Source organism: Miscanthus floridulus, chromosome 9 (assembly GCF_019320115.1).
Source record: "Miscanthus floridulus cultivar M001 chromosome 9, ASM1932011v1, whole genome shotgun sequence".
NCBI classification, from domain to species: domain Eukaryota; kingdom Viridiplantae; phylum Streptophyta; class Magnoliopsida; order Poales; family Poaceae; genus Miscanthus; species Miscanthus floridulus.
Window position 1 is genome coordinate 111,063,207 of NC_089588.1, and position 22,726 is coordinate 111,085,932.

The window sequence follows — 22,726 nt, forward strand, 5'->3', positions numbered from 1 at the left end:
GAAGAACTTCTTCTTCTTGCCATCGAACTTGATGCCACTCTTGTTGAGCTTCTTTAGCATCTTGGCGGTTTTCTTCACCATGAGAGCAAGGCTTTCATTATCAACTTCATCATCACTTGAGCTCTCATACTCAAGCCTTGCTTTACCCTTCTCTTGGCTAGCTTTGAATGCTAAGTCTTTTTCTTTTTTCTTTGTAGAGGATGAGCCATCTTGAGGTGTGATGTGCATATACATCTCGTGAGCATTGATCTTTCCCAAGATTTGCGTCGGTGTAGCGGTGGAAAGATCACCTTGATATAGCACGGTCACAATATGCCCATATTTGTCAATGGGAGGACACTCAAGATCTTTCTTACAGCATCGGATGGTTGCATTTGAGTAAGTCCAAGCCCATTGACTTCCTCTACAAGAACATTCAAACGTTAATACATTTCATTAGCACCTTCTTTAGGAAGCATTTCAAAAGAGTTGAGCTTTTTCATGACAAGATGATAGCATTCCTCACGCTCACTCTTAGTTCCCTCATGGAGCGCACAAACGTCCAACCATAGTGCATGGGTGTCTTTGTGGTTCCTCACCCGATTAAACACATCTTTGCAAAGGCATCTAAAGATGGTGTTTCGAGCCTTTGCATTCCACTTCTCGTAATTTACCTCATCGCCTTGTAAGTTAGTAGCATCCCGAGGTTTTGGAAAGCCTTGTGAGGCGGCTCTAAGTATACCAACATCTAGAGCCTCAAGATACGCCTCCATGCAAATTTTCCAATAAGGAAAGTCATCTCCCTCAAAGATAGAAGGAGGTCCATCCCCATGAGACATCTTGCTCTAGGCGGTTAAGCCTAAAACGTGAGCACGAGGCTCTGATACCAATTGAAAGGATCAAGATGCCCAAGACGGGGGGGTGAATTGGGCTAATTCTAAATTTCTTTGCAATAATTAAATCCTACGGTTAGCCCAATTAACCCCTTGTGCCTAGAAAGTGTTTCTAAGTGTTCTACCACACAAAAGACTTGCAACCTAAATTCCAATCCTACTCTAGCATGGCAATTCTATGAATGTAAAGACAAGTATTAAATTGCTCAAAGTAAATGCTCAAAGTAAATGGGGAGGGAGAGGAGATACGACGATGTTTTGCCGAGGTATCGGAGAGTTGCCACTCCCCACTAGTCCTCGTTGGAGCACCCGCGCAAGGGTGTAGCTCCCCCTTGATCCACGCAAGGATCAAGTGCTCTCTATGGGTTGATTCTTCGACACCCTATCGCGGTGAATCACCCACAACTGCTCACAACTTGAGTTGGGTCACCCACAAGCTCGCCAGGTGATCACCGAACTCCCAATCACCACCAAGCCGTCTAGGTGATGGCGATCACCAAGAGTAACAAGCATGAACTCTCACTTGACCACGACAAGCCTAATAAGAAGGTGGATGCACACTTTGCTACTCTTGATCTTCACTAGTGAGGGCTCTCTTTGGATTCTCAAATCTCAATCATCTCACTAGGACCTTGCTCTTCTTGACACTCTCTAAGGTGTTTCTCAGCTGTTGATATGAGCAAAAGTACCCCCACACACGAGTGGAGGTTGTATTTATAACACCGGCTGAAAAACAAACTGTTATGTGCCTCTGCGGGGTGACCGGACGCTTCGGTCATGTTGACCGGATGCTTCGGTCAGTATACCCCAAACTCTAGTGTTTACAGTGTGACCGGACGCGTTCGGTCATGATTTTCCCTCTTTGGAACCTTACTGGAGTCGACCGGATGCTGGCTCTCAGTGTCTGGTCACTTGACCTTCTAGCGTCCGGTCACACTAAACAATTTCACCTCAGTCAAATGAACTGACCGGACCCTGTGCCAGCGTCCGGTCGCACCGAAGCCAGCGTTCGGTCAGTATTTGACCCTCCATTCACTTCCAACTCTCGATCATACATGAATGAAGTTTGCTTCATTGGATCATAGGGCTATTGTGGAGCTACCTAGTGCTAGTTTTAACAAGTGTGCACCACACCTAACTCACCAGACTCACCTAGGTCAAGCTACCCATCCATACCCCCCTTAATAGTATGGCCAAAGGAAAAACAAAGTCCTAAACTACTCTAAGTATCTCTCCAACTCTAATCGACACTTAGAACTAGTCATCCTTAACTTTGTCGTCCATCATTTGAAAACTGAAATGATTTCCATCGTAGGGGCATGACCACCTCCATTGCCCAATCGATCTCTATTACCATGACCTAACTTAATTGCCTCTACAAAACACACGTTAGTCATAGTAATCTTGTATTGTCATTAATCACCAAAACCCAACTAGGGGCCTAGATGCTTTCAATGCCCATGAAGGGGTTGCTATGCCGTAGACAACATATCGTAATATGCCTTTATGGTTGGCTCTGGCTCCTCCCTACATCCTTCATTGAAGTGTGCTTCATGATAGTCATTTAACATGTATCCTACCCCCGCATCAGCATCATAATCCTCGATGCGTTATCTCACGACCTCGTCTCTCACACGATCGGATTCACCATGGTAGATCCATCAGGTATAGTCTACCATAAATCCATTCTTGTAGAGATGTTGACCCATGACCACCTTTGTTTGTCGATGCGAGTTTGCACAAATATTGTAGGGACACCAAGTGACACGCGCTCCTTTAACCCTTGCAAATGCTAGTTCCAAGAAAGCATCGGTCTTCTGAATCCATTCATCGGTCAATGAACCCTGACTAGAGCGGCCCGTATACATCCACTCACGGTCATCCATCCTCTAATATATCAGCAAGTAATATAAAAATCAATTGCATCTATAGATTCCTATACTGTCTAATAGATGAAGATAGGTCCTAATCCTACCCAAGGATGTGTAGATGTAGTTAGTTTCCATGCTCTACTCCTATCCGAGACATAATTTTGGTAGTACCCCCCCCCAGTGTTCTACAAATACATGTCCTGGCATGGTTATTGTATATGTGGAGAACAACAGGGAGATGCTACCGAAACTCTATCTCGGATCAGAGTAGAGCATGGAAACTAACCCTATAACACCTCGGGTGTTAGCCTTGCATAACTTGACTTGCATAGCATGAGCATGATCATCACGCATTCATAAACAAGCATTTATAATTGAAACATTTGATTGAAACATCTGCAACATTTGCTTGTTATCGCATGTCTCATTAACGTATGCAACCTTTCTCGTTATTTCATGTCTCCATGTGTATATGCATATGATCATGAGTGGACACATGTACTTGGTTAAAATGAGTCACCAAAATATTTTGGCAATGCTTAGGTTCATAATTGGAACATGGTTCATGAATGTCATTTTCCATGATCAAGTCCTTAAGTCATGTTTCATGTGATTACTTTAAATGGCCCTATGAGAGACTACTACATGAAATGATTGAATGACCTTGCAAATTGCTTAAACATGTTTAGAGTATCTTTATGAACAACTTTGGTATTTAGGGCTAGGGCTAATTTGGTCATTTAGTCATGGTTTGAGTATGTATCATCATTTAAAAGTGACATGTTTGACTAAAGTTGAACTATGTGCTAGAGACTTTGCATGGAGGAGCTCACTAAAGCAAAGTTGTAGTGTTTGACATAAGGAACAACTTTTATTTTTAGGTCATGGACTGATTTAGCTTCTAACATGCTTGAATGGGTCCCACAAAAATCAGAAAAATCAAGCTTTCAACACTTAACGAATTTTTTCTAAGTCCTGGATCACTGACAGCCTGACAAGCTGACCTTGAGCGTGATTTTTCTCAGTCTCAGTTGAGAATTGGAGCATGATCCTTGAACGAAAGTTGTAGCTGGTACTTTGGTTTATCATTTTGGTTTAGGGTGTTTGCACATTGGAGCTACGGATTAGTTGTTAAATCGTTGTCAATACGCGCTATTGGGCTCAGCTGGCTTAACTGAATCAACTGATGACGCCGTTTGGTGGCCGACCACCGGCAGAGCCCACGTGTTGCGTGTCTGTGGCGATGGCCGCGCGTCGCCGTTGCCCTGACGGCGCAGGCCACGACATGCCTGAGCGTGGCTTCAACACTCCAGCGTCCGCCCGCTCCCTCCCATGCTCACCATTCTCATTTTCCCCGGCCTCATTCCTCGCCGCAGCAGTAGCCGAGCACCGCATCGCTCCGCCGAGCTCGCCTGAGATCACCGCTGCCCCATTCTTCGATCAGTCGCGCCTAAAGCTTCGCCTCCCTCTACTCTATCCTTCCCTCATAGCCGCATCCACAGCCAATCCGTTGGTAAGCTAAGTTCGCCTTGCGCCGCCGCGGGGATGCCTCACCAGAGCTCCGCCATGGCCGCTGCCGTGGCCGTGCTTCGTCGGAGCAGCTCCAGCCATTTAGGTCGCGTAGCCACCGTAATAGAGTCTCCGTAGTCCTGTAGAGTGCATCGCGTGACTTTGCCGTGGCCTTCACCGGCGTGGCGCCGCCGTCCTGCTCCTCCGAGCCGCCATGGCCGCCACCGTCGTAGTTAGCGCCGGCGAGAAGCCCCACCAAGTATCTCAATGGGTGCACTAGGTCACATAGGTCGCTCGGTGAAGACGTCACCGCCGGTGGACTCGTCGTCGATGAGCCATGGTCACATGAGCTTGCTCAGCGCCGCCAGCTCTGTTTTGGTCTCGCTGACCGGTGGGGTCAACTGACCAGTGGGTCCCGCGTGTCAGCGACTCCATGTTTTAAATCCAATTCATTTTGAATGCAGATTTCACATGTTTTTGTAATTTTTGTATCTTTAGTTTGCTGGATCCAAAAATTGTGAAAAAAATTTGGTAGTGCTCCTTAGGAAGTGTAGTATTTAGGAAAAATATGTTCTTGACATTTATAGTAGTAATTTTTGGAGATTTAAATAGAGATTTGAAATGTGCTTTTGAATGCATTCAAATTTGTTTATTTTATATCTAGAGTTCCTTTGCTCCAAAATTATGAAATTTTTGTGGTAAGCTAGTCTTAGCATATATGAGCTCTGGTAAAAATTTAAGGACCAGTGCATGGGTAGATCTATAGTTACAGATTTTTCTTTTATGAATAGTTAATCCTTGTGTAAATTTTTATAAATTATTTATGAATCCAAAATTCATGAAAATTTTTGGAGGTAATCCTAGTAGTATATGGATGCTAATAAAAATAGGAAATCTGTTGCTTGACACTTTTTAATAGGGTTTTCCATTTATGCTATTTCAAGCCTTGCTGCCTTGTCATTTTTGCATAGGATGTTCTACTTGGTAAAATGACATGAAATTTTTATAGTAGTCATTTGATAGCATTAGTTAGGCACTGTAAATTTTTGAGAATTTATGAAGCACATCTGGTCTGTGTTTATTATTTAACCTAGATATCTAAATAAAATAATAAAGGCATTTAAATAAATAGTTTGGGCTTCACCATTATACTATCTAAAATGTATTTGGTATGCTCACACTGTTGGTAGATTTTAGGTTGTCAAATTTGGAATGATTACATGAAGTAGAAGTAGTGTTACTTTATATTGCATGTTGAATAGTTTCTAGACTGATTCTGGAGTTGGATGAATTGCATGTTGAAAATGATGGGTACTGTAAAAATAGTTAATAACAAAGTTGTAGAGAATTTGATAAGCTTTCCAGAAAGTCTAGGATCACTGAATTTGGATTAGTAGAACTCCATTTATGAGTAAAAAAAGTAGCTACTGTTTTGTGGCATAATCGATGCGTTGGGGAAATAGTTAATTAAATAATCGAGAAGAGATATGCACCTACTCAATAAACATGATGCACTGGTTAACATATATGCATTCGTAATACTTATGCCATACTCATGCATCTAGGATTGGAGGAAGAGATCATGTTGCTGGAATTCGAAGAAGCAGAGGAAGGGAACCAGCAGGAGGATCCGCAAGCCGCAGCTCCTGAAGGCGTGGAGCAGAACCCTGAAGAGCTTTCGGAGTGTCCTGACCACCGCCCTACTTCCTTTCTATGAGGCAAGCCCCAGAGCATTCTAAGTCTCCCCATAATTTACAAATGTTTACTTACGTACTTATGATTGATGCATTAGGTTATAAGAGTTGAATGGAACCACTTGATGCATGTAAATTCCTTGTCCAGATATTAACCCTTTAACCGGTATAGGTCCAGGATCGAATTTATGCTTAGCCATGCTTAGACCGGTAGAAGTTGGGTGATGTCCTGTCACCTGTGAGATGTAGGTGGATACCGGAGCACGGTTGGCTATATCTGCTATCGTGGAATAGAACCATGGGGTAAAAGTAAATTGAGACCGGACGGGAAGTCGATAGAGAAGCAATAAGACATAGAGGTCTTGGGTGTGGATCTATCCCCATCTATGTTGATTAAGGACCATACCGTTGTTGGTGCTTCTGACAAGATTGAACGCATGCCTCTCACTTAGCTGGCCGGATAACTCATTCCGACCGCGAAGCCGAGTAATTCAACTCAGGCTAGGAACCGTTCTGTTGTGCGCTCCTTTCGGGGAACGAACAGACTGAGCCCAAGGGCAGGCTTGGCCTGAGCATCCTGGCATCTAATGTTCTAGATTGTGCGGCGCGGTACGGACCCGCGAAATGTGTACCTGAGTTATACCAAAGGTGACCTAAGGCTATCATGGCTGGTAGACCTGGGTTTGTGTTAGGAATAAATTCCCAGCTGGTTGAAATCGATTCGAATCGCCGTCTCTCCCAGATAGTGAGAAACTTGGCTAGTCCCAACATCGTAGCAACTGTGTTATGAAACATGATGGTTCGGATGAATATGGAATTACAATACCTGCTATGGTTACTATTGTATGCTTCTAAATAATATACCACATGTTTGGTATAGGATAGTTGCTAATCTAGAAATGGATAGTTATAATTAACCTGGTAAAGAAATTGTAACTGTACCCTAATTCAATTGCTTTTACGCAAAAATGTTGTCAAGTTACGTCCACTTATACAGCCTTGCATAATCCTTGGAGTCGTTTTATTTCTAGTTCATGATGGGTAAGTCTAGCTGAGTACCTTCTCGTACTCAGGGTTTATTTTCCCATTGTTGCAGATGGCACTGTGTATCATGGTTATTGCAAGAGTTGCTTCTATCCCGCTGTGGATGAGGAGTAAGCCTTGGGCAGGCTTCCTTATTAAATCTTCTATATGCTTTTGTGGACCGTGATCATATGGTTGGCACTGTATCAAACTATGTTGGAAACTTTATTTTCAAACTTAATTGCTTCCGCTTTATTTATCAACTCGGTTTGTAATAACTTTTATTCATACTCTGATGACGAAATGTATCTATGAACTTTATGTAATATGTGGCATGAATGTTGAATTCTGTACGATCTTAGTTGTTGTAAATCGTTTATCGAGACCCGTCGTGGTACTCGACGGACTACCGGGTTTATATGGGTTCAAGTATGACAGTGCGACCGCTTGCGGGCTGCCATTGTACTTGTACTCTTATAAATTGGTTGGTTCTACGACAAACCCCATCTATACATCCTTGGACTGTCCAAAAAACGTAGACATTTCGAAACAGATACGGTTATAGATATGCAAAGATCTGCATATTTCCAATCATATTCCTTTTGAATGGGAGATGCCTAGCTAGGTTACGTGATATACAAACATCCTATGTTTCACATCATATGGAAAGAGGGGTGTAGGATGCCTCACCTTGCTGTAGGGCGAAGTGATGAGTCGAGGACGGTGGGGAACGATCTTTGCAATGGCCTCTCCTGCAACAAAGAAACATAATAGTGTCAATTATAAATTTTGGCAACACCTCCCCTGCACGGAGAGGTAACCACAACCTACAACAAACCAACGGCACGATGGTCGACAACCACATACACAGCAAACCAACGGCATGATGGCCGATAACCATATACACAGCTTATACCTTGCAAAACCACGACAGGGAGAAGGTGGGGGTAGTGGGAGGGCAAGTGATGAGGACATGGCACCTTCGGATATGAACAATGATTATAAGGTGCGCTCATTTCTACATTTGCATAGTGGCTTTGGTTATAATTCACTTGGTTCCACATGTACATGTCACTATTTGATTGTAGGTTCAAATGTGTTTCATAATGGAAGTTCATCAAAGTTGAACTTTCGGTTTGTCGGTAGCCCGATAGTGCCTCATTGGGAAGGCCATAACTCATCCATCCAGAGTGCGATCGAGGTCAATGAGCACTTGATGGAAAGCTTGTTTGATAAGCTTTCAAATAGATCTAGTTTAATCTCAATATCACGTCGACAAGGCCTCCAAATCACCAATATATTTTGTCGCTATTTCTAGCGGGAGCTACACTATCGTCATGGGCTTGTTAGACATCCTTGGGACCCAGGCCCAAGTTGGAGTATGCCCCAAGAAGATGGAGAACGCCTAAGAGATGGCCTTGGACGTCCTCCTCCTTGGCCACCACCTTAGGAGGCCAGAAAGGACGTCCAAGCCAAGCCAGAGGCCCAGTCCAATCCGAGTTTGAGTCTGCCTCGGCTGTTAGGACCAGTCTGTAATAAAATGGACACCCAAGACGCATCTGAACTCCATTTTTGATGATCCACATATGGATAGAAAGATAATTTCATAAGGAAACCAATGGAAGTGGTCCCACATCAAAATTCCATCAAAATCAATGGGAATTGTCGAAACAAGTTGACATCTAGAATCTATCACGACGCTGCATCGTCGTCTTTTGGGCCGTTAGGCCTTGTAACGTGTTGGGACACCTTTAGGACATGAAGAGGGATCCTTGGACATCCCTTAGGCTATATAATCAGTAGCCACCACCTACATTAGGTTTTGGGTTTTGTTTTAGATCAACCTGTCATTGAACAGTCACCGTTATCGGTTTGCAAGACCCCAACTTCGAGTGCTTAATCATTCATCTGCAATTGTCACTTTAATTGAGTTGCTTTTTATCTTGTTCTTGCTTGTGTTCTTCGATTCACAGCAGGGATTAGTCTTCTTGGCGAGGTCAACCAGATTGTGATACGGTTGATAACCAGAGGAGACGTGGTGCTAAGGTTGCAGGGTTTGGGTCTTTATGATCTGAAGCCGGATCGGTGTGTTGCTCTCTGAACAAATCGTTGTTTATCTTGAACCTAACGGAAGATTGGGACCCTCATCCCCATTAGCGAGGCACGGAGCGACGGACGGCGATGGCAGGGCGGCGCAGGGAGCGGCAGCCGCATAACCTATTAAAACATAAAACAAGCCATGTCACTTGTATGCTGAAATTAAATGTGCATGTAGCAAGAGAAGAACTTGTAATTTCCTAACTTTCTTATGCTCATGGCATATAATCGAAGTATGTTTAACTAAGAAATTATGGCATTTCCATCTAGTATCTCTTTATACTATCTTTCTAAAAGTATGTTTAACCAAGAAATTATTATGTCTCTAGTAAGATATATCGGCACTTCTTTTCTACGTCAAATAGCTTTTCAAACCACCAAGTATGTCACATTCAAACAATTCATAGTTATCTGAAATCAAGATTCATAGGTTATATGGCAAACAGATGCTATTGACAAGCCAACAACTTCATCGACATTTCATCAAACACCTTCAATGCATGGTCCAAGGCCCTCACCTGCTTGGGCGTCGGGGGCAGCAGTGGTGTCATGGGTGGGTGCGCGGAGGGGCACGGGGCTAGTGATGCGAGGCTGGCGGAGGGGGTGTAGGGCCAGTGGCAGGGAGCGTGAGGCCGATGGTGGTAGGGCCGACGGCGGAGGAGTAGGCAGCGTGAGGCGGGACCGGGAGGCCAGTCGCCGAGGATGGGGGGCCGTGCACCGGCGGTGGGAGCACGGCGCAGGAGGACAGCGAGCGTGGCCGCGGGGCGCTGGGTGTGCGAGTGGCTGTGTGTGTGTGCGTGCGGCCGGCCGTGGGGTGCATATAAGGTGGGTTTACCGAGTGCCCCTGATCTGACACTCGGCAAACCCAAATTTGTTGAGTGCCAGATCAGGGGCGCTCGGCAAACCCATTTTTTTCATTGACACTATGCGTGTGTCAGGTCGGTGGGGGGGGGGGTTGTCGAGTGTTCCAGATTTGACACTCAGCTAGATGAGGGGCACTCAACAAACTTTTTTTTCATTTTCCTTCTTTTCTTTAACGTGTTTTTCTAAATTTGTTTCGATATACTTTGAAAATACCCTGTCAAATTCACTCAACAATATATATTTGATTTTTCTACGAATATTATTCTATTATTTCAAGCAGTTATAACTCAAATTCAATTTATATCAATTAAAATTCTATAATTGCACTTAATAAATTAAAAATTATCAAACGGATATAAAAAATTACCAAAATTTCACATGAAACAATCTATGTTCTTTATTGCCTATAGAAAAATTTTTGAAGTCAAACCCCAATTTGACCGTCACTTTGACTCCAAATCTTACCGAATCCTTCTCAACGCTACGATTCTTCTTCTAAGATGCTTCGATTTCTAGACATCGTACGTAACAGATTGTGTGAAACCTTCTCAATTTTTAGCATAGCCTCCACGCATGATATCATGAGATCTTGACAAATGTCATGATTTTGAGACTTCGTTTGCTTTTTTAGAATTTAAAAACCATTCGGCCACACGTTCGGGGTCGTGTTTTCTGAATAAGATGTTCAAAATTTCTTTTCATTTTTTGGATAAGGCCTCACACAGGACTCAATAACATGAATATCATTTTTGTACTCATTTTATTCTATTATTTGAATCACTTGCAGTTCAAATTTGACTTATACCAAAAAAATCCTTGAAATGCAATAAACTAATTAAATATAGCAAATAGATCCAGAAATATACCAAATCTTAACATAAAGTACCACATGTTGTATGTGGAGAGTAGAAAAAGTTTCATAGTCAGAAGAGAAAAAAACTTATTATTTCATGCAGTTATAACTCAAATTCAATTTATATCAATTAAAATTCTATAATTGCACTTAATAAATTAAAATTATCAAATAGATCTAAAAATAACCAAAATTTCATATGAAACGATCTATGTTCTCTATTACCTATACAAAAAGTTTTGAAGTCAAACCTTAATTTGACCGTCACTTTGACTCCAAATCTTACCGCATCCTTCTCAATGCTACGATTCTTCTTTTCAGATGCTTCGGTTTATAAACATCGTACATGATAGATTGTGCGAAACCTTCTCAATTTTTTACCACAGCCTCCACGTATGATATCATAAGATCTTGATAAATCTCATGATTTTTAGACTTCATTTGCTTTTTTTAGAATTTAAAAATCATTCGGTCACACGTTCATGGTCGTGTTGCCTAAACAAGATGTTCAAAATTTCTTGTCATTTCCTGGGTAAGGCCTCATACTGGACTCAATAACATGAATATCATTTTTCTGCTCATTTTATTCTATTATTTGAATCACTTAGGTTCAAATTTGACTTATACCAAAAAATTCCTTAAAATGCAATAAACAAATTAAATATAGCAAACAGATCTAGAAATATACCAAATATTAACATGGAGTACCACATGTTGTATGTGGAGAGTAGAAAAAGTTTCAAGGTCAGAAGAGAAAAAAAACTTATTTATTTGCCGAGTGCTAAAAAAACACTTGACAAACTTATTTCTTTGCCGAGTGAAAAAAAACACTCGGCAAACTCGAGTGTCACTAATGGACACTCGGCAAACTCCTAACGGCCGACACACTAACTGACAGATGTCCACGTGGCGGTTTGTTGCCGAGTGTCTCTCTTTTGTCGAGTGTTGTTTTTAGCACTTAGTAAAGAGTTCGTTTGCCAAGTGCCATTATTTTGCCGAGTGTGTTTTTTGCAGCACTCGGTAAAGAGCTTGTTTACCGAGTGCCCAATAGAATAAACTCGGTAAACATTTTTGCACTCGGCAAATCTATTATTTTCGGTAGTGCACTGTCTTGGTCCATACCTACTTATATTCAGACCCTCCCTCGTACTGCAATTTCATTATTTTACTACATCTGAAATAAATTTGGGAAAAGAAAATTCGTGTGTGCAAAGTTATTATCCATATAATGGGAGTATTTATTGGGTATAAGTTTATTGGGCCAGAGATGCGTGTTGATTTGTTTACCCCGTTAAAACACAGAGGCACTTTGCTAGACAAGCAGTGAGCGAAGTTGACAAGAATCGTGTACAGATACAAATACAAATGGATTTAAGTTCGCTTTTAGCCCCTCAACTGTTGGGTTAGTCTAATTTTGACCATCAACTACAAAACCATCATATACTGGTATCTCAACTGTCAAAACCGTTCAGTTTTAGCACCTGGACGCGGCGCGGGGCTGTGTTTGTCCGACGTGGAGCGGGTTTGACCACACCACGTAGGACGTTGGCCTCCATCTCAGCGACATGTGGGCCCCACACATCAACCACTCATCCCCTCCCTCTCCATCCTCACAGCAGCGCCCCCACGCCACCACTGCCCGAGCGACGTTGGCGCCGTCCCCCACGCCAGTGCCGCCCCTATGCGGCCCCCACGTCTCATCGTGGCTAGCGGGCAAAATCCCGACGCCGCACCCTACCTATTGCCTACACCAGCCCTCCCGCGCGTGGCGCGCCCCATCGCCGGACTGCGCCGCTGCGGCGCCACGGCCATGGCGTCGTCGCTGCCACAACTGCCTGCACGTGAACCCAGCCCGAGCCCCCTCTGCCCTAGTCGCGCCCTCTACCGAGCCCCCTCCACTAAGCCGTGGCCGACCCCAAGACCACATGGCCCTGGCACTGCTCGCCGGTCGGTGTCCTCCGCTGCTGGCTAGTCCTGTCGGCCACTCCCCCCCGCCTCCTACCAGTGAGTCACCAGGGAGCAGGGCCCTATGGATCTGACCGGCTAGAGAGCAGGGTGTTACGGATCTGGCTAACATTAAGGCGGGGAAGAAGCCAACCCTCACCCACGCTAGGAGGCTGGCCCACGCCGGTGAGAGGAGTAGAGGCCAGCACCGCCGCGTCGAAGAGAGCAGCGCCCTCGCCGTCGCGCCGGAAAGAGGAGGCGACAGGGGAGTGGCCATGAGTACGGAGAGGGAGGGGAATGAGTGGGTGACGTGTGGGCCCCACATGTCACTAAGATGGAGTTGGCGTCCTACGTGGCGGTCAATGCCAGCGTGGCGTGGTCAAACCCGCTCCACGTCGGACAAAACAGACCTGCCGGCGCCTAGGTGCTAAAAGTAAACGGTTTTGACAGTTAGGGTACTCGCATTTGATAGTTTTATAGTTGAGGGTCAAAATTAGACCAACCCAATAGTTTAGGGTGCAAAAGTAACTTTTGTTTTTATTTCACCGAGCACAGTAATAAGAACACAAAACAACGGTCGCAACCTACAGAACAAAAAAGGAGAGGGCGCGAGATAACTATGACTGTAGATCTATGCCAACCACGCTACACAATGATTTTTTGCAAGCAAAAGTAAGAGAAGGGGAAGAGCCGAAGAGGTGAGCGATTGGAGATCAAAACCAAAATGGATTACTCGCCTCTTTTCGTCGAGCAATCGGACAACCTAATCTGAAGCCAAATTCGTACCTGTACACCTGCACATCGCAGCAGAAAGGCGACGATGAGGGCCGAGCTACGACGGCGAAGTTGATGGGCAGGTGCTAGAGGCGGGGGATGGAGTTATACCAGAAACCAACAGGAACGTGGGGAACCTGAGGATCCCGGTGCTCCGGCGGCGCGCGCTCCGCGCCGCCTTCTCCCGTGCTCCAGCCGCTGCGCCGGCGGCGGAGAGAGTCCGGAGAGACAAGCGAGTGGCGGTGGCAGGCCGAGCGGCGCGGGTGGAGGAGTGACCGAGTGAGGCTTTGGCCGACTCCCGAGCCGGAAAAGGACGCCTTGTCTGGCGGGCCCCAAACGTCACATTTGGGGCCTTGTTTAGATTGAGGTTAGGAATCAGTATTAGGCACTGTAGCACTTCGTTTGTATTTGACAATTATTGTCCAATCATGGCCTTACTAGGCTCAAAAGATTCGTCTCGTAATTTACAATCAAACTATATAATTAGTTATTTTTTATCTATATTTAATACTTCATACATATGTCTAAAGATTTGATGTGATGGAGAAAGAGTAAAAAAACTTACAATCTAAACGCCTGGGCCAAGTTCAACAATAAAAAACTCGGGCAGCCCACTAGCCCACCGAAGGCCGAAGCTTCCTCCTGCTTTGCCCGCTGCCCGGTCAACCATTCGGCGACACGCGCCACCCAACCTGCCTCCACGGCACCCACTGACAGTACAGCCCCACCGGACGCGCTGGTGGGCCCAGCGCGTCATCCTCCCGCGGCTAGCCCGCCGCTTCGTCGCGGAAGAAGGCTATACCTCGCTTCGCCGCTAGTCCACCTCTCCACCCGCCCGCACGCACACACCTAACCCCAGCTCCTCGCCAACCTCCCCGTCCCGTCCCGTCGATTCGATTCGGTCGAAGCGGGCGGGCGGAGGAGAGGCTAGGGATTCGGATGGGCGTGGCTCCGAGGAGGCTCTAGAGGCGCCAGCCGAGGTCGGTGGTCCGTGGGGACGGGGAGGGGAGCGGCGGGCGGGAGGGCGGCGATGGAGGAGAAGGCGTCGTCGCCGCTGATCCCGCCGCCGTCGGAGATCGACCTGGAAGCGGGCGGCGGCGGGGAGCAGCTCCAGTGCCGGATCTGCCTCGAGACCTGACGGTGAGGGAGGCTCCGCGGTCCCGGCCGGACTCGCGCGTGCCGTTGCTGGCTGCGTTTTTTTTAATATTTTGTTTCCCCTGATTGTTTTGGTCGGGATGGCAGGGCGGCGGAGATCTGACTGGTTGTGTGGGTGTGCGTGCGCAGGGAGGGACTTCATCGCGCCCTGCAAGTGCAAGGGGACGTCCAAGTACGTGCACCGCGACTGCCTCGACCACTGGAGGGCGGTAAAGGTGAGCGCTGCAGTGCTTACTCGGTTACCGCTCCTCCCCTTTGTGCGGGTGGATGCTCAGGAATTGCTAAATGATGTCGCTTAGAGTTGGGGTGGACGGGGTTTTGTCTGCATTTTCTTTTTGGAGCTGTTTCAGTGGCATCTGACTGCAGGAAGTGGTTGAATTGCATGGTGAATCCGTCCAAGGTTGAATCTGTGACTTGATTTGCCTGATCCTGTGAATACGTGGAGGATTGATCTTCTTGATTTGTTCTTAGATGTTGTAGCTTTTTGTTCTGTTTGGGTGCTGTTTGATACTCCCTCCATTCCAATGTATAAGATGTTTTGGTTTTTCTAGATACACAGCTTTTACAATGCACTTATATATATACACTATGTGTAGATACATAGCAATAGTAATTGCATCTAACAAAGACAAAATGTCTTATAGTTTCAAACAGGGGGAGTATTTTGCGATCTCTTAGTGCTGTAATTTGAAAAGAACTTAGCAGCATTTCTTGTAGATTGTCGATTTTTTCTTATCAATCTTCTTAGTGGCCTACATTGTTTTTTCCAGAATTTTGCTATAGATAATAGGAATATGTTATGAATGTGTTGAAGGTTACAGTTGTAATCTTCATGATTTATTGGTTTAGCTATGCAAATGGTGGAAGCTTTACACCTTTGCCTTCTGGAGATGTGTTGTGCATATCTATAATTGTCAAAATACTTTGTTCTTTTTTTGTGTAGTAGCAAGTCAGTGAGTAGTTGCAATCACTTAGCCAATAGAACATGAGATGCAGACCTTTTGTTCCCTCAATATTGGAGATGTGTTGCCTATCGGATTGGTTGAATTAGCTATTGACCTCTTATTGGAGCCATTTTTGCTTATGTTCCTATGTTTGGTTAATGCCATATTGAGTCTCATCTGTCTAATGGGCAAATGGAATTGGCTTCATGTGTTTATGAAGCTTTGCTAGTTGCCTGATTTTGTTGACATCACTTGGCATAGCTTCTTGTTTTCACAAGGCGCATTACATATTCGCATAACCTCTTTGCCCTTGTGCAGGTTTAGTGTGTTTGCTTTGGTTGGGTCGTTTCATCCTTGTCACAGGCAAGTTGGATTGCTAGTAGCATGGTTTTTGTGGTGTTGGTGTGTGTGTTTGTAGGGCTCTTCCCCTATTTTTCTTCTTAATATAATGATGTGCAGCTCTCCTGCATGTTCGAGAAATTTTTTTTTGCATGACATCATTGTTATTACACCTGATGTAAGTAAAATTTCAGTTTGTGCAAGTCAGTTTGACAGGACAGTAGCATAACTATAATGTATAATTTTATTTTATGCATGAGGCTACTGTTTCTCACAAATATCTTAACCTATTTGTGTTTTATCAGTTGGATCTATGATTACATCAATAGAAATTTTTGAAACTGTTACTGAATAACTTTATTCGGACAAAAAGTTATCTCAATCAGGCTTGCTTATTCATTAAAGTCCATCGAAGACTAGAAATTTGTTGTCACTATTTACACATGTAATAAAGATCTAGCTCAATCTGATTGAAACACATAGTTTGACATGACTTGAGTTCACCAAAAAGGGTATTCTTTTAAAGCTTATAAATTTCTGTGTATAATGAAAACTTGTCATGGTGGATTTTTTTCTTTGATGAAAGTTATTTGATTGAATCATAATAGGTCGATCATTTTCCCTGTTTCTTTAGCTTATATTTTACTCTTCACATGGAATTCCAATATGTGGGTGCCAGTGGTTAGACAGGGGTTCCCAGGTCAAAATCTGGTTGGTGGTATTGCAAATTCTGCTTTCTGTTAGGATGTTGGAATGTTTACATCCATTTGGAAGTTGTGCTGCTTGGTAACCGCAGATGCAGACTTGGATGGGATTTTACGTTGAACTTGGATGGTTCAGGACTTCAGGTTATGCCAAGAAACATGTTAACGAACTGAGAACTATAGTTTACTGTTTGGGTTAGAAAGGCTACACCTTTTTCCTGCCAAGTCATTCCTTGATATGTGAATTCTTTTGTGCAGCACAAATTAACTAGTGTCTCTTCCTGGTGTAAGTATATATAAGTATGAAAGAATTCGGTAGTTTGTGTTCATTTTGCTGCCTGTCCTATCTAGAGCTTGCTACCAAAAATTGATTGTTGATTTCTTTGCAAGACCAGTAAACTAACCAGGTTTCGATGCTTCACAAACAGGAGGGATTTGCATTTTCCCATTGTACCACCTGCAAGGCTCCATATTACTTGAGGGTTCATTCCCACACTGACAGGAAATGGCGAACACTGAAGTTTCGTTTCTTTGTTACTAGAGATATACTATTCATCTTTGCTCTAGTCCAGATTGTAAGTTTTTGAAACATTCTTTTATTCATATCCCTATCTACATTCAATTGAGTGACCAGTGGTATTTTCTTATTCCTTCATTCAGGTCATCTCTGCATTGGCATATTTGGTACATTTTATTGATGGGTACCAGCAATATTGGTTAAGGACAGCCTGGGGTTTTGATAATGAAGTTAGTTTTTATTATATATGTGGTAAACTGCTTAATCTTTCCTTTATTACTAGCTTTCACCTGTTTTTGCATGCCTGTTCGATAAAAATCATGCCCTGATTTCTATGATATCTATTGTCACCATGGATCCTTAGAACTCAGCAATTGCATGAGAATTTTTTAGGTTTATAAATTAATGTGAAAAAGAATATGAGTAAAGAATAAGGAAAAGCATTAGGATTCAGTGTTCTTTGTCAGAATAAAAATGCAATTATTGGGAGTTAACATGCAAGGTGCCATGAAAAGCTTTGCTTGCAACTTAAACATCTATCCATGGCCCAGATCAAATCAGTGTTTGTTATTCTTATAGAAGTGATCAGATGTGTTTGCAATTATTATGATTCATAAAAAGCGTACAGGCATGTGACGAAACTGAGCTCAGAGAGAAGATGTTGAAAGTTGTATTATCATTGATATATAGAAAGTTGTATCATTGACATATATACTTCAACAATATGAGCCAAACTGCTCAAACTTTTACTGGAAGACTATGTTGCTAGCATTTTAGTCAATTCTGTGGCACATAATGTTTTCCTTCTGAACTGATTGTGAACTTATCTCTTGGTTACAGGTGCATTATTGTTTTTTGCTTTGTTGGGACTATCGGGATGCTTCATAACCTGTTATGACCGAAGAGTACGGAATGACTTGGCTCAGCCTTGTCGAGAATTATGTCTTTGTTGCTGTCAGCCAGGGTATGCATTTGGTTAGCTCAGTCTTCAAGTCATAAAATACTGTCTTAAACTAAAGCTATGTCTCTTAACCCCTGAAAAACATTCGTCAACACAGTTATTGTGCCATAGTAAAAATGTACACAAAAGTAACGTAAAGAGATTGTGTTTTTTATCTAATTATTTGAATGGAGGCTAAACTTCATAAAAGATATACAGATGGTTTGTTGCAGCACTTACCCAGTTTCACTGGATTGATAAAGCACCCAATTTCACTGGACTGATGAAGCTTGTTCACCTGTGCATATGCATTTATACTGTGTTCGTCATGTATTCTCACAGGCCATGGTTTTCATGCCTTGTACTGTTTGATTGTACCGACATGTGTTCTATTTCATTCAGGATGTGTGCAGATTGCCATCTACCTGGCACGCTTTGCATGTGGACTGACTGCACTACCTGCTTCGAAGGCTGCGCTACCACAGCTGGCGAGTGTGGTGGTTGCTTGGGAGGTGCTGGGGAAGCCGGGCTACCGTTGCTCCTCATCATGGGGGTTATTATGCTTGGGCTTTTCACGGTTATCGGCATATTCTACAGTGTCCTGGTCGCAACAATGGTTGGCCAGCGGATCTGGCAGCGGCATTATCACATTCTTGCCAAGCGAATGCTAACCAAGGTGAGTACTTCCATGTGTTCATCAGCTGTCTCATCTACCATGGTTTTACTCATGTTTGGTGTCAATATCTTCCAGGAGTATGTCGTAGAGGATGTCGATGGCGAGCGCACAGACTGGTCTCCGCCGCCACTACCCGCGGAGCACATCAGCCAGCTGAAGTCTCTGGGGCTTCTATAATAGCTCACGCCATCACGTCGATGGCAGGTGATGACCATAAGCTAGGACTCGGCGGGATTACCCAGCTGTACAGAGGCGATACAAAGCAGGAAGTCAGGCATTCTGTGTTGGAAATGTGGCAATGTTGATATCTTATTTTTCTTTTTGTACATTGTAACGGCAAAGATTTCTTCCTGACAAACCAAACTCAAAATTTTTATACCAAGTGAAATCGCGTACTTTACTGAAGTCTGTGACCTCTCACCACTGCAAATGACTTTTCATGTATGAACTCGTTCAGAATGACGACTGGGATTCATTGTACGAACCTCGAATTCTGTAACTGAGACCTCCGTAACCATTGTTCGCCATTTCTACTCAATTCTGCATGCACAATATCAAATTATTATTTCTATGTTTGATTACTGGATGATTTCTTCCAAGAAGTATAAACAAAAAGGATTTTTTTAAAAGGAATAAAAAGGATTTAAAACTTAGACGGTCTTCAATAGGAACTCGTATGGACATCCAAACTAAAATAGGTCAAAAGGATTTTTTTGAAAGAATAAAAGATTTAAAACTTACAAGCCCCAACTCCCAACTTCGGAAGCGGGCCTGTTGGGCTTAATACTTTGGTCCGATGGGTCCCATTTCCATTGACGCCTTACGTTATGAAGGCTTCCCCTTCCCAGCCAACGAGGCCTAGCTCACTTCGCTTCGCACTTTCTTCCCCACGAAACCAGAGCAAATCCGGCGAGCCGGTGCGGCGGCCAGCGGCGGAGGAGGGAGACGACGGCGCGAGCAGGAGCATCAGGAGGAGGCAGCGGAGATGGATCCGGACTCGGTCAAGTCGACGCTCTCTAACCTTGCCTTCGGCAACGTCATCGCCGCCGCCGCCCGCGACCTCCAGAAGGTGACCGACTTCTCCCCCAATATTCCGGCGCCGCCTTACGCTGCCGCCCTGCCGCAACTCTGCGTTTTGTACCGCAACTGGATCGCGGAGTTTGACTAGGAGGTAGCTAGCACCCGCGCGCCGGATCTCAAGGCTGGCGCGCGCGTACGCGGAGTTTGATCCAGACTATGTTTTTTGATCGGAATAGTAGCTTCTGATTTCGGCCCGCGAGTTGCTGAGTTGCGCCTCTGGGAACGCTTGCATGTTTGCTCGCAGATCAGTAAACTGGTTGCGAGTTCGAAACGTAACCTGATGTTATGTTGGAGAGTTTAGTTGGGTGTGATCCATGGGAGTAATGGAATGTAAGTTTCAGGTGTTCGATAGAGTGATGGTGCTGGATGCACAAGTACTTCTTGTGAACAAATCATTTCATGGGTTTGCACAAACGAGTTTTGTCTAGCTGGGATGTACTGGATTTTGGTGTGGAGTGTGCTTCGGCCTTTGGGGAATAAGTACTGGATTTTCCTGTCTTGGGAGCAGAGTTGTATCCTGTTGCGAATCCTGGTATTCAAGTTGCTCTTCTTGAGTTCTCCACTCATCAAAAATATCTTATTAGTGAACTTCCTGATTTTACAATGTTTGGTCTAGGGGGGATAGTGTGTTTATTCATGAATATTGTACTTGTGACGCTTTGCATTGTCTCAGGTGGTTTGTGTATGGCAGTGAGTTTTTAGTTAAAGGGCTTATTTCAGCAGTGAGCATGAGCTAGGAATTGCTTGAAATTGGTAAAGCTTAGAACTCTTAGCCTGTTGGAGGACCATGGATTCGTCAAAAAATTTTTTGTATAAGCCCCCTTACTTTGTACCCCTTTATATAGAAGAAGATGGATCTATTGACTCCTGCATACAACATTGTCTGGCTATCATGTGAAAACTTCATTTACCAATTTCGTTATTTCTGACATTTTTTTACGGTCAGTTAACCCACATTAATTGTTTATTTGTTGTATCATTGTTTTCTTTCCACCATTGTACTGTGGTTGGCAGACTCCCCATCTTGTTTCTATCATTTTCAGTTGTTTTCGACTTTCCAGTATGGATAGAGATTAAATGTTTCTCCTTTTTTCCTTTGAATTTCACTTCTGACATTGTAAATGGAGCATGTTTTCCATGTGTTCCATTATGGATTTTAATTTCGTCATGCTGACATTGCTGCACTTCATCTTAGGAAATGGTGGCTAAAGACAAAGCTCAAGCAACACCTGCAAGCCATGATGAAGTTGATCTTGATGAGTTGATGGATGTGAGTAGAAGGAGAAATGTTTATTTACTTATCCCTTGTATTTGCCTTATTTGAAGGGCGGGCCTGGTGCAAGCGGTAGAGTCTTACCGCCTGTGACCGGAAGGTCCCGGGTTCGAGTCGCGGTCTCCTCGCATTGCACAAGCGAGGGTAAGGCTTGCCACTGACACCCTTCCCCAGACCCTGCACAGAGCGGGAGCTCTCTGCACTGGGTACGCCCTTGTATTTGCCTTATTTGTATGGCACATAGTATTGTGTCATATTGTGGGTTGTCAAATTCATGGAACTTTTCACCAGGACCCAGAACTTGAGAAGTTGCACGCGGAGAGAATTGCTGCCCTTAAGGTACTGATCTCCATCTTTCACTTATGAAGCTTATGCAAGTGTCATGTTCTTTTTATTCATGAAAGCTCTCTATGCAACAGAAAGAGGCTGAGAAGCGTGAAGTGCTAAAAATGCAAGGTCACGGTGAATACAGGGAGATAACTGAAGGGGACTTCCTTGGGGAGGTTACTGGCAGTGAAAAAGTCATATGCCATTTCTATCACCATGAATTTTACCGTTGCAAGTATGGCATAACTTACGTTCTTGTTTTTTGAGATATTGTTTTGCTTTTGGTACTTATGGAAATTATTTTCTGTGAATATTTGCTAGGATCATGGATAAACATTTGAAGGCCCTTGCCCCAATCTATGTGGGAACAAAATTCGTCAAGCTTGATGCTGAAGTCTGTATACTACCACTTGGCTATAAATTACTTTCTTTTAAGAACCCTGAAGCCTAATGTTATCTATAACTTACTGCAGAATGCTCCATTCTTTGTGGCCAAACTGGCAATCAAAACGTTGCCATGTGTAATATTGTTCAAGTAAGTGCACAAGTTTTTCATAACTCCTGCCTATTTGATAATGTCTATTGCTGTTTGGTACCCTGCAATCATCCTGCTTCACCATACTATGATCCCTGTCCTATGTCAGGAAGGGTATTGCTGTTGACCGGTTAGTTGGGTTTCAAGATCTCAGAAGCAAAGACGATTTTTCAACAAGAGCATTGGAAAATATTCTCAAGATGAAAGGTAACCATGAAAACTATACGGCAGTCCTTGACAATTTTGGGATGACAATGCGTTAATGTCCAAAAACAAATTCTAGGGATAATTGATGAGAAGAAGAAGAAAGATGATGACGATGATGAAGAAAGTGAGTCTAAGAATAGGAGGGTTAGATCTTCAACTGCCCAAGATTCTGACTCAGACTGAACATGAGATGAAGATTGGGGATTCACCTTTTTGCACTCTAGATTTTGTTTGTCTGTTCTGTACTGTAATTGATTTGTGTGACCCATGTATCGATACCAGATACCAGAACAAGAGCATGTACAAGAGATTCTTTACTAAGGGGGTGTTGGGTTCTTTAGTCGCTCTTAAAATTTATGTTACATCGAATGTTTAGATACTAATAAGGAGCATTAAATATAGATTAATTATAAAACCAATTACATAGATGGAGGCTAATTTGCGAGATGAATTTTTTAAGCCTAATTAATCTGTCATTAGCACATATTCACTATAGCACCACATTGTCAAATCATGGACTAATTAGGC

At 43.7% G+C, this 22,726-nt stretch overlaps 2 protein-coding genes across 2 annotated transcripts; both read left to right on the top strand.

The window, feature by feature from the left end:
* Window positions 1–14,712: 14,712 nt before the first annotated feature.
* Window positions 14,713–19,181, top strand: LOC136482650 (uncharacterized). The gene is made up of 6 exons (XM_066479859.1): window positions 14,713–14,871; window positions 17,072–17,218; window positions 17,304–17,412; window positions 18,001–18,124; window positions 18,503–18,776; window positions 18,852–19,181. The coding sequence occupies exons 1-6, from the start codon at window positions 14,737–14,739 to the stop codon at window positions 18,951–18,953; spliced, it is 891 nt and encodes a 296-aa protein (XP_066335956.1). The 5' UTR covers window positions 14,713–14,736; the 3' UTR covers window positions 18,954–19,181.
* A 532-nt stretch (window positions 19,182–19,713) lies between these two features.
* Window positions 19,714–22,534, top strand: LOC136482651 (thioredoxin domain-containing protein PLP3B-like). The gene is made up of 8 exons (XM_066479860.1): window positions 19,714–19,845; window positions 21,052–21,126; window positions 21,421–21,468; window positions 21,549–21,691; window positions 21,778–21,850; window positions 21,930–21,991; window positions 22,101–22,198; window positions 22,275–22,534. Exons 1-8 carry the CDS (start codon window positions 19,762–19,764, stop codon window positions 22,379–22,381), a joined length of 690 nt encoding a protein of 229 aa, XP_066335957.1. The 5' UTR covers window positions 19,714–19,761; the 3' UTR covers window positions 22,382–22,534.
* Window positions 22,535–22,726: the final 192 nt, after the last annotated feature.